The sequence below is a fragment of the Macadamia integrifolia genome, chromosome 9 (genome assembly GCF_013358625.1).
Source record: "Macadamia integrifolia cultivar HAES 741 chromosome 9, SCU_Mint_v3, whole genome shotgun sequence".
In the NCBI taxonomy this organism is placed as follows: domain Eukaryota; kingdom Viridiplantae; phylum Streptophyta; class Magnoliopsida; order Proteales; family Proteaceae; genus Macadamia; species Macadamia integrifolia.
This window is the reverse complement of record NC_056565.1, coordinates 18,234,697-18,246,460: the sequence shown is the minus strand read 5'-3', so window position 1 is coordinate 18,246,460 and position 11,764 is coordinate 18,234,697. Positions and strand designations below refer to the sequence as shown.

General features: G+C 38.6%; 1 protein-coding gene across 3 annotated transcripts; it reads right to left on the bottom strand.

Moving 5' to 3' along the window:
* Positions 1 to 3,114: 3,114 nt before the first annotated feature.
* On the bottom strand, positions 3,115 to 11,187 carry LOC122089379. Of its 3 annotated transcripts, XM_042659056.1 has the most exons (8): positions 10,455 to 11,185; positions 9,192 to 9,499; positions 8,092 to 8,820; positions 5,999 to 6,127; positions 5,369 to 5,572; positions 5,175 to 5,249; positions 4,019 to 4,219; positions 3,115 to 3,594 (listed from the first exon to the last, which is right to left on the bottom strand). In XM_042659056.1, the coding sequence occupies exons 1-8, from the start codon at positions 10,717 to 10,719 to the stop codon at positions 3,463 to 3,465; spliced, it is 2,043 nt and encodes a 680-aa protein (XP_042514990.1). In that variant the 5' UTR covers positions 10,720 to 11,185; the 3' UTR covers positions 3,115 to 3,462. The 3 variants fall into 3 exon arrangements, with proteins under 3 accessions (XP_042514990.1, XP_042514992.1, XP_042514991.1); XM_042659058.1 differs by lacking the exon at positions 5,999 to 6,127 and having other exon boundaries at positions 10,455 to 11,187; XM_042659057.1 differs by lacking the exon at positions 5,175 to 5,249 and having other exon boundaries at positions 10,455 to 11,184.
* Between the last annotated feature and the right edge of the window lie 577 nt (positions 11,188 to 11,764).

Sequence of the window (11,764 nt, the reverse complement as noted above, 5' to 3'; positions counted from 1 at the left end):
TAAGAAAAGGAATATTTGAAAATAAGGAAAGATGTTAAATGCTGATTTGTACGATCAGTTGATCCATTTTCTATTGCATATTGGCCACATGTTCATATCGATCCACATTATCTTATCCACTTATAGGGATTTGGCTCCTTTCAATGTAAGCATCGCCCAACTCTTGCCCAAGTTTATCTAGATGGTAAAACACGTGGAGAGAGATCCAAAGGCTCTAATTTATACTCTCAATTTTCTACCCATTAACCCATTTCTACTTTACCCGATCTGTTTTTACACTCAAACCCGACTTTTGCGAACCACCTCCTACACTCCTACTTCCTTCCTCTTCCATCTCTCAAACCCTTCAACATCAACCACAGACTCCTTTGTCGATATTGAAATTTCAACTCCAAATCGATGAGAATCAAGATTGACCTCAACCAGATTGATTTTGGTAGAATCGACGGATCTAATCGTATCGATTTCAATTTTTAAAACTTTGGATCAATTCCTTAGTAAATCTATGAATGGAAAGCAATTGCTACTTGATCGCACCCTTAGGCCAAACACATACTGGGTGGTAGAAAAATCACCTTCCCCATGGTCCATGATTTGGAAGCTTGTGTGTTTCCCCTAGTTTGTCTCTTATTGTGATTAGGTAATGATCCCTAACCTGTCCATGAAATTATAGAGTTTGTTTTCACAAAAAGAAAAATCGAGGAAATTTTTCCAATGATTTTGATTTTGATTGAAAACAATGTAAGTCGAAGTCATACCTAAAATATTATTCCCTCATATAGAATACTGGTTCTTATATTATGACTCTCTCCACACCTTATAGTGTGGTGGGAGCGTCGTGCGTTGGGTGTACCTCTTTTTTTTACTGTATACCAAATTCATGATGCCCTTTCAACTAAAGTTTACCAAATCAGGCTCTTCTTGCCAAATTGGAATGGCAACTTTTGGTTAACTCTGACACTCTAACGGCAAGATTGATTAAGAGTATTTACTTCCCCTTGGAGCCGTTCTCTCTCGCTCGAGTAGGACCTAGACCTTCATGGGCTTGGAGAAGTATTCTGCATGGGAGACATCTTTAACGAGGGCTCTTGTGGATTGTGGGAAATGGTGCTTCTATTCATATTTTGGAAGATAGTTGGGTCCCTTCCTTGGACGGGTTCAAACTGCATCTTCCTAGACCTCCGAAATGCCCCTATCATTGGGTCTCAGATCTTATTGATGAAAATGCCATTTGGAAGTTCCAAAAGTTGAGGGCTTTCTTTATTCCAATTGAAATAGAGTGCATTCTACAAATTCCTATTAGCTCTGAAGGATCTCCTGATATGCTTTGCTGGGGTCATCACCCATTTGGGATGTTCTCTGTTAAGTCTGCTAACAGGTTGGGTGCTCAGCTTCTCCATGTATATCAGTATCTGCAGCAAAAGCTAGTGATATCCCGAAAGAAATTTGGAAAATAGTGTGGAACTCTAAAGTTGCCTCCAAAATAAGATATTTTTTATGGAAAGATTGCTTGGGAGTTATTGGAGTGCAGGCAAACTTGAAGCACTGGGTATTGTTGACTCTAATGTGTGTGTTGGTTGTGGGTTGGATATCGAAACAATGGAGCATGCGCTTGTGTACTGCCCTTTAGCCCAGCAGGAGTGGTTTGCCTCTTCTGTCACTTTGAGGGTGAAAAATACTCTTGGTATCTACATTTTTGACTGGATTCTTAGATGGGGGCAAAAGACTTGGCTATTCAAAGAAGGAAAATCAAATGTTTTTTTGCTACCCACGCTATTACAATATGGGAGATCTAGAAAAGACGAAATGCAAGATGTTTCAAGACTTCTACTCCTCTTTGGTCCTGTGTGAGTTCAGTCAATAGAAGTATTGAGGAGGTTATCTCTCTCTTCCCAACTTCTTTGGTGAAGTAGCTAATTGATTCTGGATCAGAGTTTATTCCCCCCTCAGCTGGTGCCTTCTCTATTTTCTCGGATGCAGCTACTAGTAACTGGCCAAAAGCATTAGGCATGGAAATTATTATCTTGGATCCGCTGAAGCAGGTTCATCTCATTGCCTCAAACCACTTTGTGCTTATGCCGGCGGTGGTGGGCGAAGCTTTGGCTATTCGTTTTGCTCTCTCTTCGGCCATCCAGATTGGCCTCCCTAGTGTGGTGTCTACTTTGACTGTCAAGTTTTGATCAATGACATATCCTCCCCTTCTACCGCCCGTTCTAATATCTCTACTATTGTCAAAGACATTTTGTTTTTAAAAATGTCTTTTTCTTTTTGTAGTTTTGTGTTTATTGGGAGGTGTGAAAATGGGATGACCCACTTTATTGCTAAATGGACACTCTCTTTTCCCCATATAGGTGTTTGGGAGTCGTCCTTTTCAAAGGACCTTTGGAAACCTGTATTAGCGTTTTTGCCTTGGCATTTTGAATAAATTGATCTTTGCACAAAATATATATATATATATATATATATATATTAAATTACCTTAAGGCCTTGTTTGTTTGATGGACAAAAGAAGTGAGAAAGATAATGTTTTGGAATTAGTGGGTTTAAAAAACAGATAAGTAAAAGAAAGGATGGAAACATAAAGAAGTGTGTCCCACATGTTATAATATAACCAATTTCAACCTGCAAGAGTACCAGCTTCAAACCCGACACAAAGAACCGATAAGCTTTATTATGTACCTGTTGCCAATGGCGACTGGAGGCTCTCTTTAGCTTTACAACCCTCCTCCTCGCTGTTCATCTCTGTTAATGTTATCCCTTCCTTTCCCACATATTCTCCCACCCCAGTAACTAAAACAAGAGCTATTTTTGGGATTTCATTAAGTGTCCAATCCTCCCACTCTTCATTACCACCCAATTTTTTCCCGGCAAACAGAGGAGGCCCAAAGAAATTGCATTCCATCAAAGGGTTAGCTCAGCCTAAACTCAAGCCTTACCTGATTGGAAGTTAATTGGGTTAGGTATTTGGGCCTGAGATGATCCAAAGAAGGCCAACAAGCCATGCAACCTCCTATGGTCCTATGGGTATTTTTAATGTAACCCATAGTCTATAGAGGCTCCGATGGACTATATGAAGTTTATACGTGAATAGAAAAAGTTGGATAGATAATACTCTTTTGATCTTCAACTTTTGGCATTAGATAAGTTGAGATATGAAACGAACAATGTTTCAAATCATGCATCTAACACACCACCCTGAGAAATATACAAATACGACATTTTCCACTCCCTTTGTGGAAAAGTACAAGACCCACAAGATATTAAAAGGAAAAAAAAAATACACATCAGAGCTCAAGAACCAATCAGGGCTTGGCTCCAAGACGACATACATATAACACATCAAAACTACCCAAGAGGAGAGGTTTTCGGCTCTGCTCTTGATGTAAATTGAAGAATTGAAAGAGAAAAAAAAATTGAAAAATAAGGAACCTGCAACTAATATAAAACGACAACCAAAAAATGCTATTGTCTTTGTAAGCCATGATGCTGGACCGGTGACAAGAGTCTGCTAATGAAGGGTGATAAAGCTGCTAGTAATGCATTGGGGCACTCCTCATGTGGAAGATGGCCACACCCAGATACTTCAACTAGTCTCTGCATGAAAATTAATACAACATGGTTAAATTAATTAATAAAATGGATAGTTCTAACTTTTTACTCTCAGTTTAGATCTTGAGACTGCAAATTTCTAAGATGGGAATTTCAGATACTTATTTCTACGAAACCAGCCAAATCTAAGCCAATGCACAACACTTTATTTTTTTTTTGGGGGGGGAGGGGGGTGGGGATGGTTTAAGCACAGGAACCATTACAATAGGTCCACATTTGGATTAAATTATAAAATTCAAGGAATAGATTAAGACAGGGCGCAAAGACTGCAAAAATTCTTGCATGAAAAGTCAAAATATGGAAAACAGAAAGAAACCCCCAAATTCTATGGCAATACATCTACAAAAATTCAGGTAGCACAATCGGAAGGCTTAAAAAATAAGGAGGGGAAGAACAAAAATGAACTTACAGAATTTCCAAGTTTTGAAGCCATAGCTTGAGCGGATTTGAGTGGTAAAAGGGCATCCTCGGCCCCAGCAACAACCAAAACCGGCAAGTCTTTGACTGATTTCAGCAACAAAGCAGCATTTTCTGGTGGAAGAACAGTTTCAAATGCCAGTCTACCTATCTCATGAAGCGCTTCATCCCATCCTTCGATGCACAGTGGTGCCTGATCATATGATTAAATAGCAAGTCAGAAATGCATATTTGACCAACTTGCGATACAAATCATTACCTGAACTTAACTGATGTTAATTATGCTTTATACATACATCGGCATAAGTGCATAACAAGAACACACTGACAAAATAAAGCAATGTTAACAGAACTAAATTATCATATGTCCAGTAACTCCTTATTCCTTTTAATACCACAACACAAAATGCAACTCAATAATTGTGTAAATTCAAGCAATGAGAACCCAGGCCAAGTGATCTGATCCGGTGATTCTGGTCCTATCTAGTCAGTTTCTTTTTTAATTCCCCCTAGAGTTTCTCTCCTTAAGGCCATAATTGGTCCTATCCATGAAATGACAGAAGTTTGGAAACTCATTTTTCTCCATTTCTTTCCCCCCAGTACCTGAATAGGATGTTGGCTGGTTCTCCAGAAATCCAGTTACACCCTTCAAGTTGAACACTAGGGTTGGAATGTTGTTCATACAAAGTGCATGTTTGGAAAATCAGTTTCTAGGAGGGAAGGAGGCGGTCCAGCCTGAAAATCCCATACCCCCACGGTCCCCCTCCCCCATAATTGGTCCTATCCATGAAATGACAGAAGTTTGGAAACTCATTTTTCTCCATTTCTTTCCCCCCAGTACCTGAATAGGATGTTGGCTGGTTCTCCAGAAATCCAGTTACACCCTTCAAGTTGAACACTAGGGTTGGAATGTTGTTCATACAAAGTGCATGTTTGGAAAATCAGTTTCTAGGAGGGAAGGAGGCGGTCCAGCCTGAAAATCCCATACCCCCACGGTCCCCCTCCCCCACCCCCCCCCAAAAAAAAAAAAAAAGAGGAAGAAGGAAAAGATTCCAGGCTGGAGGCGGAGGCGGAAAAGAAAAAGGCTTCTTTGGTTTCTCACGCTGGAGCGGAAAAGATTCCAAATCAACACATCCCAATGGATCTACCTCCTTGCCTTCTAGAAGTCCAGGGGCTGAAGCTAAATATGCTCTAAATACATCTGGTACCCAAGATAAAAACATCTGCGAGAACTTCAATTGTATAAGACAATGAGAAACATCAAATCTGGAACATCTCAAAATGCTTGAATAGAGAACTCTCAATCCAAAAACTTAAAGTTCAATAGCTACAATTTTCTTACCTTGTAGAGACTCAAGACCTCTGTGGTTAACTTGGTTGCATCATACCATGCTCTCCGATTAACTACTTGAGTTATCTCAGTTCGTAGTAGGGGGCGGACCAAGTGTTTCTTCCCCAGGGAAGTACGCAGGAGAATCCTGGCAAAAGCAGGGACAACTTCTCTTGACAAGCTGACACTGAGAAGTACAACACCCTTGATATCCACCTGAGAGATGCAAGAAATAATGAATATGTTAGTCAAGGAAACTTAGAAAGAGATATCCAAGTATTTTGACAAGACAACAAAAGCCACCTATTGCTCATATCAAAACCTTGAAATAGAGTTGGTGTGGTTCAATCTAATGTTTGCAAAAACATTCCAAAATTTGAATTAAAATGGTAATCAGAAGTGCAAAGATAAACCTGACAGCCACACTCTCTACTGTTCAAGCAGGGGACAATCTCATTAATTAGGACACCACAGGCATGCAGCATAGACAAACACGCATACACACATGATTGAGATGTCACTTCAGCACATAAGAACCACAGGGCCATTGTAGAAGTTAATGAAAATTTTATCTAATGGTGTGGTTTTACGCTACAACAAACCAACAGGGTTCATCTCGGACCAAAAATTTAGTTTACTGACATGGACTGAAGTTGAAGATGTCTGAACTTTTTGTGCAGCTTTCAGAGCAAGAAGCCCTCCATCATCATGACCAACAAGTACCACAGAAGAAAACCCCATCTTCGAACAGAAAGCAAGGAGCAGATCAACCTAGTAATCATGAAAATAAAAAACGTGAATTTTACAAGCCTGAAAAAGCCTTCAACATATTTTCACTGCAAGTTATGGAGTTGGAAAACAAGTTTGGAACTGGGAAACTAGTAAAGAAGCAATAGAATCAACCAAGTAACAGTAACATATTTTCACCACTTAGCAAGCTCCTCTAGTTTCTAATTGGTGTTTCAGTTCCTCAGGCTCATAGATGACCATAACAAGAATGGTTCCAATGCCCAAAGTAAGAATAATTATGGACAGGAGCATAAACTTTACCGAATTACCATTCTCAATGTTCTTTCACAAATAACTAATTTAAATTAGATGAAAAATTATCATATAGGAGGCCTAGAGTAACATTCTTAACATAATTATTAAATTATTATGATTTATGATGTATAAATACTATAATTCATGATTCACACAATTTCAACAAACCAGTGAGCACTTTCCCAGTCTCAGTTACCATCTTCTAAAAGGGCTTACCCAGTGCACGAGGCTCCCGCTACTGCAGGGCCTGGGGAGGATCATAACGTATGCACACTTAACCCCACTTTGCAGAGAGGCTGTTTCCCAACTTGATTCCGCGACCACTAGGTCGCAGTGAAGAAACCTTACCGTTGCACTGAGGTCCATCCTCTGTTACTTTTTCTGGAAAAAAAAGAAAGAAAAAAGGTTTTCCTAATCAATGATAGAGAAAACTGGATGTGTCTAGGTTTATTGTATACTATGTCTTGTTTAGATCCCTTTTCCTTGCTTTTATTCCTCCTCCCTTTGAATTCTAAATTGGAAGAAAATGGATTGTGGTTGTCTACATGATCCAAAATCCTAGATTAAAACAAGGTGACATAAAGCACATCAGCCCTTCTTGAGTATTTCTACTAGCATTCTACTAGCATAACTCATTGTGACCTAGAAATACTCTAACCAACTTAGGTATATGTTTTCCCTTTCCTTCAGGTGGAATAAAAATATCTGCATATTATCTCAGGTCAGGCTTATAGCAATAATAATTCCCACCAACAACGCCCCCTCAAAAAAAAAAAAAACTATAGTAAAAATACAAGGTGCAAATTAAGGGAAGCAGCACAAATTTTTTCTTCCAAATCAAGTAATATCATCATTTTCTGCAGTACTTCACACTTTTCTAATTACTGATACTTCTAAATATTGCAAAATAAAACTAATATAATCTTCTACCGATTTTGGTTTTCAGATTCAATTACATTTTGAAAGAATTTGCTTACATATGTTCATTTGTTCTTCATTAAGATAGTACCCTACTACCTTGTATTGTGCTATCCTCAGACAATATACAAAAACATTTTCTGCAGTACTTCACACTTTTCTAATTACTGATACTTCTAAATATTGCAAAATAAAACTAATACAATCTTCGACCGATTTTGGTTTTCAGATTCAATTACATTTTGAAAGAATTTGCTTACATATGTCCATTTGTTCTTCATTAAGATAGTACCCTACTACCTTGTATTGTGCTATCCTCAGACAATATACAAGGCCACTTTCTCTTGCAAATGTAACTTGAGAGATGAAATATTGTGCTCCAAATATGAGATGGACCTAAAACACGAAATGGAGCCAGAAATCCTGGCTCAAAACAGTTCCCCGAGCTAAACTTTGTGACTGGTGCTTCACACCTTGTAAATTTCCATGAACAATCCAATAGCTCATTGAAACTACAGAGATGGTTCACCGCACACTGTTTTTTCCCTCAACCATATTCAAATGTCTAATGTGGCCAACTTACAACAGAGGCAGTAACAACTTATGAAATGAATCTAGGATTTAGCAATAGAATAATATCTTTAAAATTAAAGAAATTTCACTTCATCTTAATCTCCTTCAAAGAACAAAACATGCCAGTAAAAAAGAAGCACTAGTGGTGAAAATAATAACAATTATGATAATAATAAATAAAAGCAAGAAGTAGCAGTCACCTGAGTTTCGAGCTTATAAGGATTTGGCAATTGCTTTTCCTCCCAATCCTTCCTGCGTGGCCGAGAAGTTAATCCCCATCCAGGCCGATCAAAAGCTGCAACAGTGCATCCAACCCGTCTTGCCAGCACCCCCATCACATGTCTCCATGAGAAGACACCTCCACCAAATCCATGTACCAGAACAATGCCAAACTTTCCAGTTCCCTCTGCATCTCCATCCAAGCTCACAAGATTTAACAGCCCTCTTTCACAATCACCATCATCCAGGCTGAACACTGGAATTTCTTCAGACAAATAAACAGGCGATGTTGCAGAGTCATCTAATAATGGATCATATAAAGAACTGTAGAATTGGTTGCTAAAGCTTCGGTGGAGATGATGTTGGGTTTTAGATGGAACGGTTTGAGGTGCCTTGTCAATTTTAAGCCTTCCTGAGGCCATTCTGGGTGAGTTGCAACTGGGATTTGGTCCAAGAAAGGTAGTGGATGCCAAAGTACAAGATGAAGATTCAGACAAGCTGAGCTTGTAATGAAGCCTAAGACCTTGGCAAGCAATAAATAAGCTGTCAATATCTGCAAGTAATCGCACTGGAAGTTCTCTTTCATCACGAACAACTGCAAAAGGTTTTCTCCATGTTTCACTGTCACTTTTGGGGGTTTTCCCTGCAGACGGCGTTGGAGATCGTGGAATCTTCTGGTAACCAGAAAACACATTCTTGCAGGATAAAACCTGTGATATGTAGTAGATTGAACAGTCAGATCACCAATCCATATGTATTAATCATTTTTTGTATCTGCAAAAAAACGCATCTGGAACAAAGTGATAGGAAGAGACCTTATGCCACAAACACATTACAGCAGATTGATATATAACAAGAACTAGAGAGTGCATCTATTATGGAATTGAACAGTCTCCTGTAACGCTAAAAGAGGAAGAAAATACATGTTTTATTTTCTAATTCAATTGCAAAAGGAAAAATATTCTGAATATAAAAATCCAATAGTTTTCAATAGTTCTGCAAGGACAGGATGTTATATGACATAGGATGAAAGGACATATGCTTATAAGAATAAGCAATGACATTTTAACAATGAACTTACTGATTCTGGGTCGACCCTGTGAAACAGAAGCTTTCTCCGTGCTTTGCAGCTTGTTCTATAGGCAACCACAATATGACCAAGTGCAAAGACTAATGAAGAGAGGAATAAAACAGGCATTCCCCAGGACTTCTTCAAATGAAGCTTTTGTCTTGCTGGGGAGGAAGAAGCTTCATCATGGAATTCCGAAATTACAGTGAAAATACAAGCCTTCACTGATAGAATAACAACTGACACAAAGGAGCAGAGTGTTGTAATTCCAAGATAAGGCCCATGAGAGAGCCCTGGGCCATCACAGAAAGAATAAACACCTGCAACGAAAATCCTTCTAAAATTACTTGATTTGTTTATACAGAATTACAAGGAACTTAGTTATACACGGAGTAGAGTATCAGTATTTTCTTCTTTAAAGCAAACACCTAATGGATCATTTAAAATTTTAAGGATTTATAGAAGATCAAGATACTTCTACCGTGCAACAAAATAGTTCCAATTAAATAAAATAAAAGATATCAAAACTCATAATGTGAATTATTCTGTAAGAATGAAAACATCATCAGTCGTAGAAGGAAATTTGGAAAAAAATTAAAAATCATTGAGAAATTAAAATATAATTCTGCTTGTGGTGTAGGCAATTCAGAAGAAAAAATACTACCATTTCCCATGATGGATTTTCTTCTTCATCTTTACATTTCACAAATTTAAGAGAAAGGGGAAAAATCTTTTGATAATTTCAAAGCAAAAAATCTGTATAATTTCAAACAATCTGCATGTGTAAGCATTCAGAAAAAAATATACTACCATTTCCCACAATGCATTTTCTTCTTCATCTTTACATTTAACAGACTTGAAAGAAAGGGAAAAAAATCTCTTGGCAATTTCAAAGAAAAAATTCTGTTATAATTTCAATAAATCTGACAAAATGACTCATAATTTTATAAAATTATAATTTTGAGATCGGAAACTGTTTTCTAGCATTTCCTCCAGAATGCCTAAAATCGTGCAATATGTTTTCATGAAAGTTGGCCTTGCTTTGAAAAGGGGAAGAGAAAAATGCTGATTTATTGCAAAATTCCCTTTAATTTCTTCTTGAACATGCGAACTTTTCCGGTAGATAAAGTCACAGAAGGAAAATAAAAATTGGAAAGTGACACAGAAGTGTTAATTGGAAATGTCAAAAGCTTAACATTTGGTATCTTTCTATCAAAGAAAACATGCTAAAAATGAAGAAATCAAAGGAAAGAGGAACATGAAGACGCTTCATACACGTTATGACGAGAGATCTGATGACCGAAACAAGCGGAATATCCACCAAAGAACTCCTGAACCCGTATCTATGCAAATGCTCTTTGAAGCTATAGCATTTCACACACGTAAAGCTCGAAATTAAAACACAAGGCACTAATGTATCTCCAACAGCGACAAGCAAAGGAGCCGACAGAACGAGAAGTGAGGCTATCATAGTCAACATAAAGAAAACCGTCCGAATGCATCTTCTTATCCTCTCAAAACATCCTTTTCCGGCAGCCATAGCGGCGATATAAAGGTAAAGTCACCACCGGAAAACGAAAAAACAAACAGAGACCTATCTATCTATCTAGCTCTCCTCCTCAGATGATCAAAATGATGATCGCGTTCTCAAACCATCATCAATCAAGTAGAACTTCTTACTTCCAGAAGATAGAGAACGAGATGAAACCCTAGCCAATGACATGATAAAAAGAGAAAAAGCATTTTCGTTTTCCGGTGGTTTACCAGCCATCATACGGCTAGTAAAAGGCGACAACGTCGGTTAGAAGCAGATGAACCTTGTTCGAAATCTTTCGCGGGCGCCATGGCTAGGGTTTCAAAGATCAGTGAAGCCGAATCCGAGGAGAGATTCTGATTTTCTTCTTCCCCTCTCTTCCCCCCTCTGCTTTTCTTTTTTTAAGCAATGGTTATCAGAAGAAGGCGAAACTGGTCTTTAGCGGAGCTCTCTCTCTATCTCTCTCTAAATTTTGAAAAATCACTTCCTATTTGTTTGAAGCATACCTGGTATAATTGATGTTGACAATACTATCCCTCAGGTTAGGCAGTTAAAGCACTTTGTGAGCTTTGTAAGTGTGTCCTTTTTGAAGTGAAGAGGGTGTGAGTTGTAATTTCAAGAGGAGAACAAGAGGAAATGAAAATTAAAGTGGAGGAGTTCCCGAGAACGTGACCGTTAGATGGGGTTTGGGGGAGGAGGATCGTGGTCGGGAAGGACCGAAAATCTAAAAATTCGAAGGGTCACGCCGAATGCGCTCGGCGAAGACGGTGGTGGGGCCCGCTGACATTGAGGCTGCCGCCTGAATGGGTAACACGTGTCAATCAGGTACGGAGCTCTAACGTGCCTGGAAAAATGATTCTGGGTCGAGAAGCGGGATTGACGTAACGGTCAGATTTTTGGTTACTTTGTCTGTTACAAGCACGGGCCACGAGGAGTTTCGGAACATACCGGCTATTTGGGACCTGTTTGGTATACCCAAGTCGCCAACCTCATTAATTTCTATACAGAAATGGATATTATCCAATCATGTTTAAGCTAATAAGACGATTTC

What these genes read in the sequence shown, in the direction of transcription:
- LOC122089379 (XM_042659056.1), bottom strand. Translation starts at nt 10,719, where the DNA reads ATGGCTGCCGGAAAAGGATGTTTTGAGAGGATAAGAAGATGCATTCGG. An exon ending in CTTATAAGCTCGAAACTCAG is followed by an intron (nt 6,128 to 8,091) that starts GTGACTGCTACT and finishes CATGATTACTAG; the next exon opens with GTTGATCTGCTCCTTGCTTT. An exon ending in CATCTTCAACTTCAGTCCAT is followed by an intron (nt 5,573 to 5,998) that starts GTCAGTAAACTA and finishes TGCATCTCTCAG; the next exon opens with GTGGATATCAAGGGTGTTGT.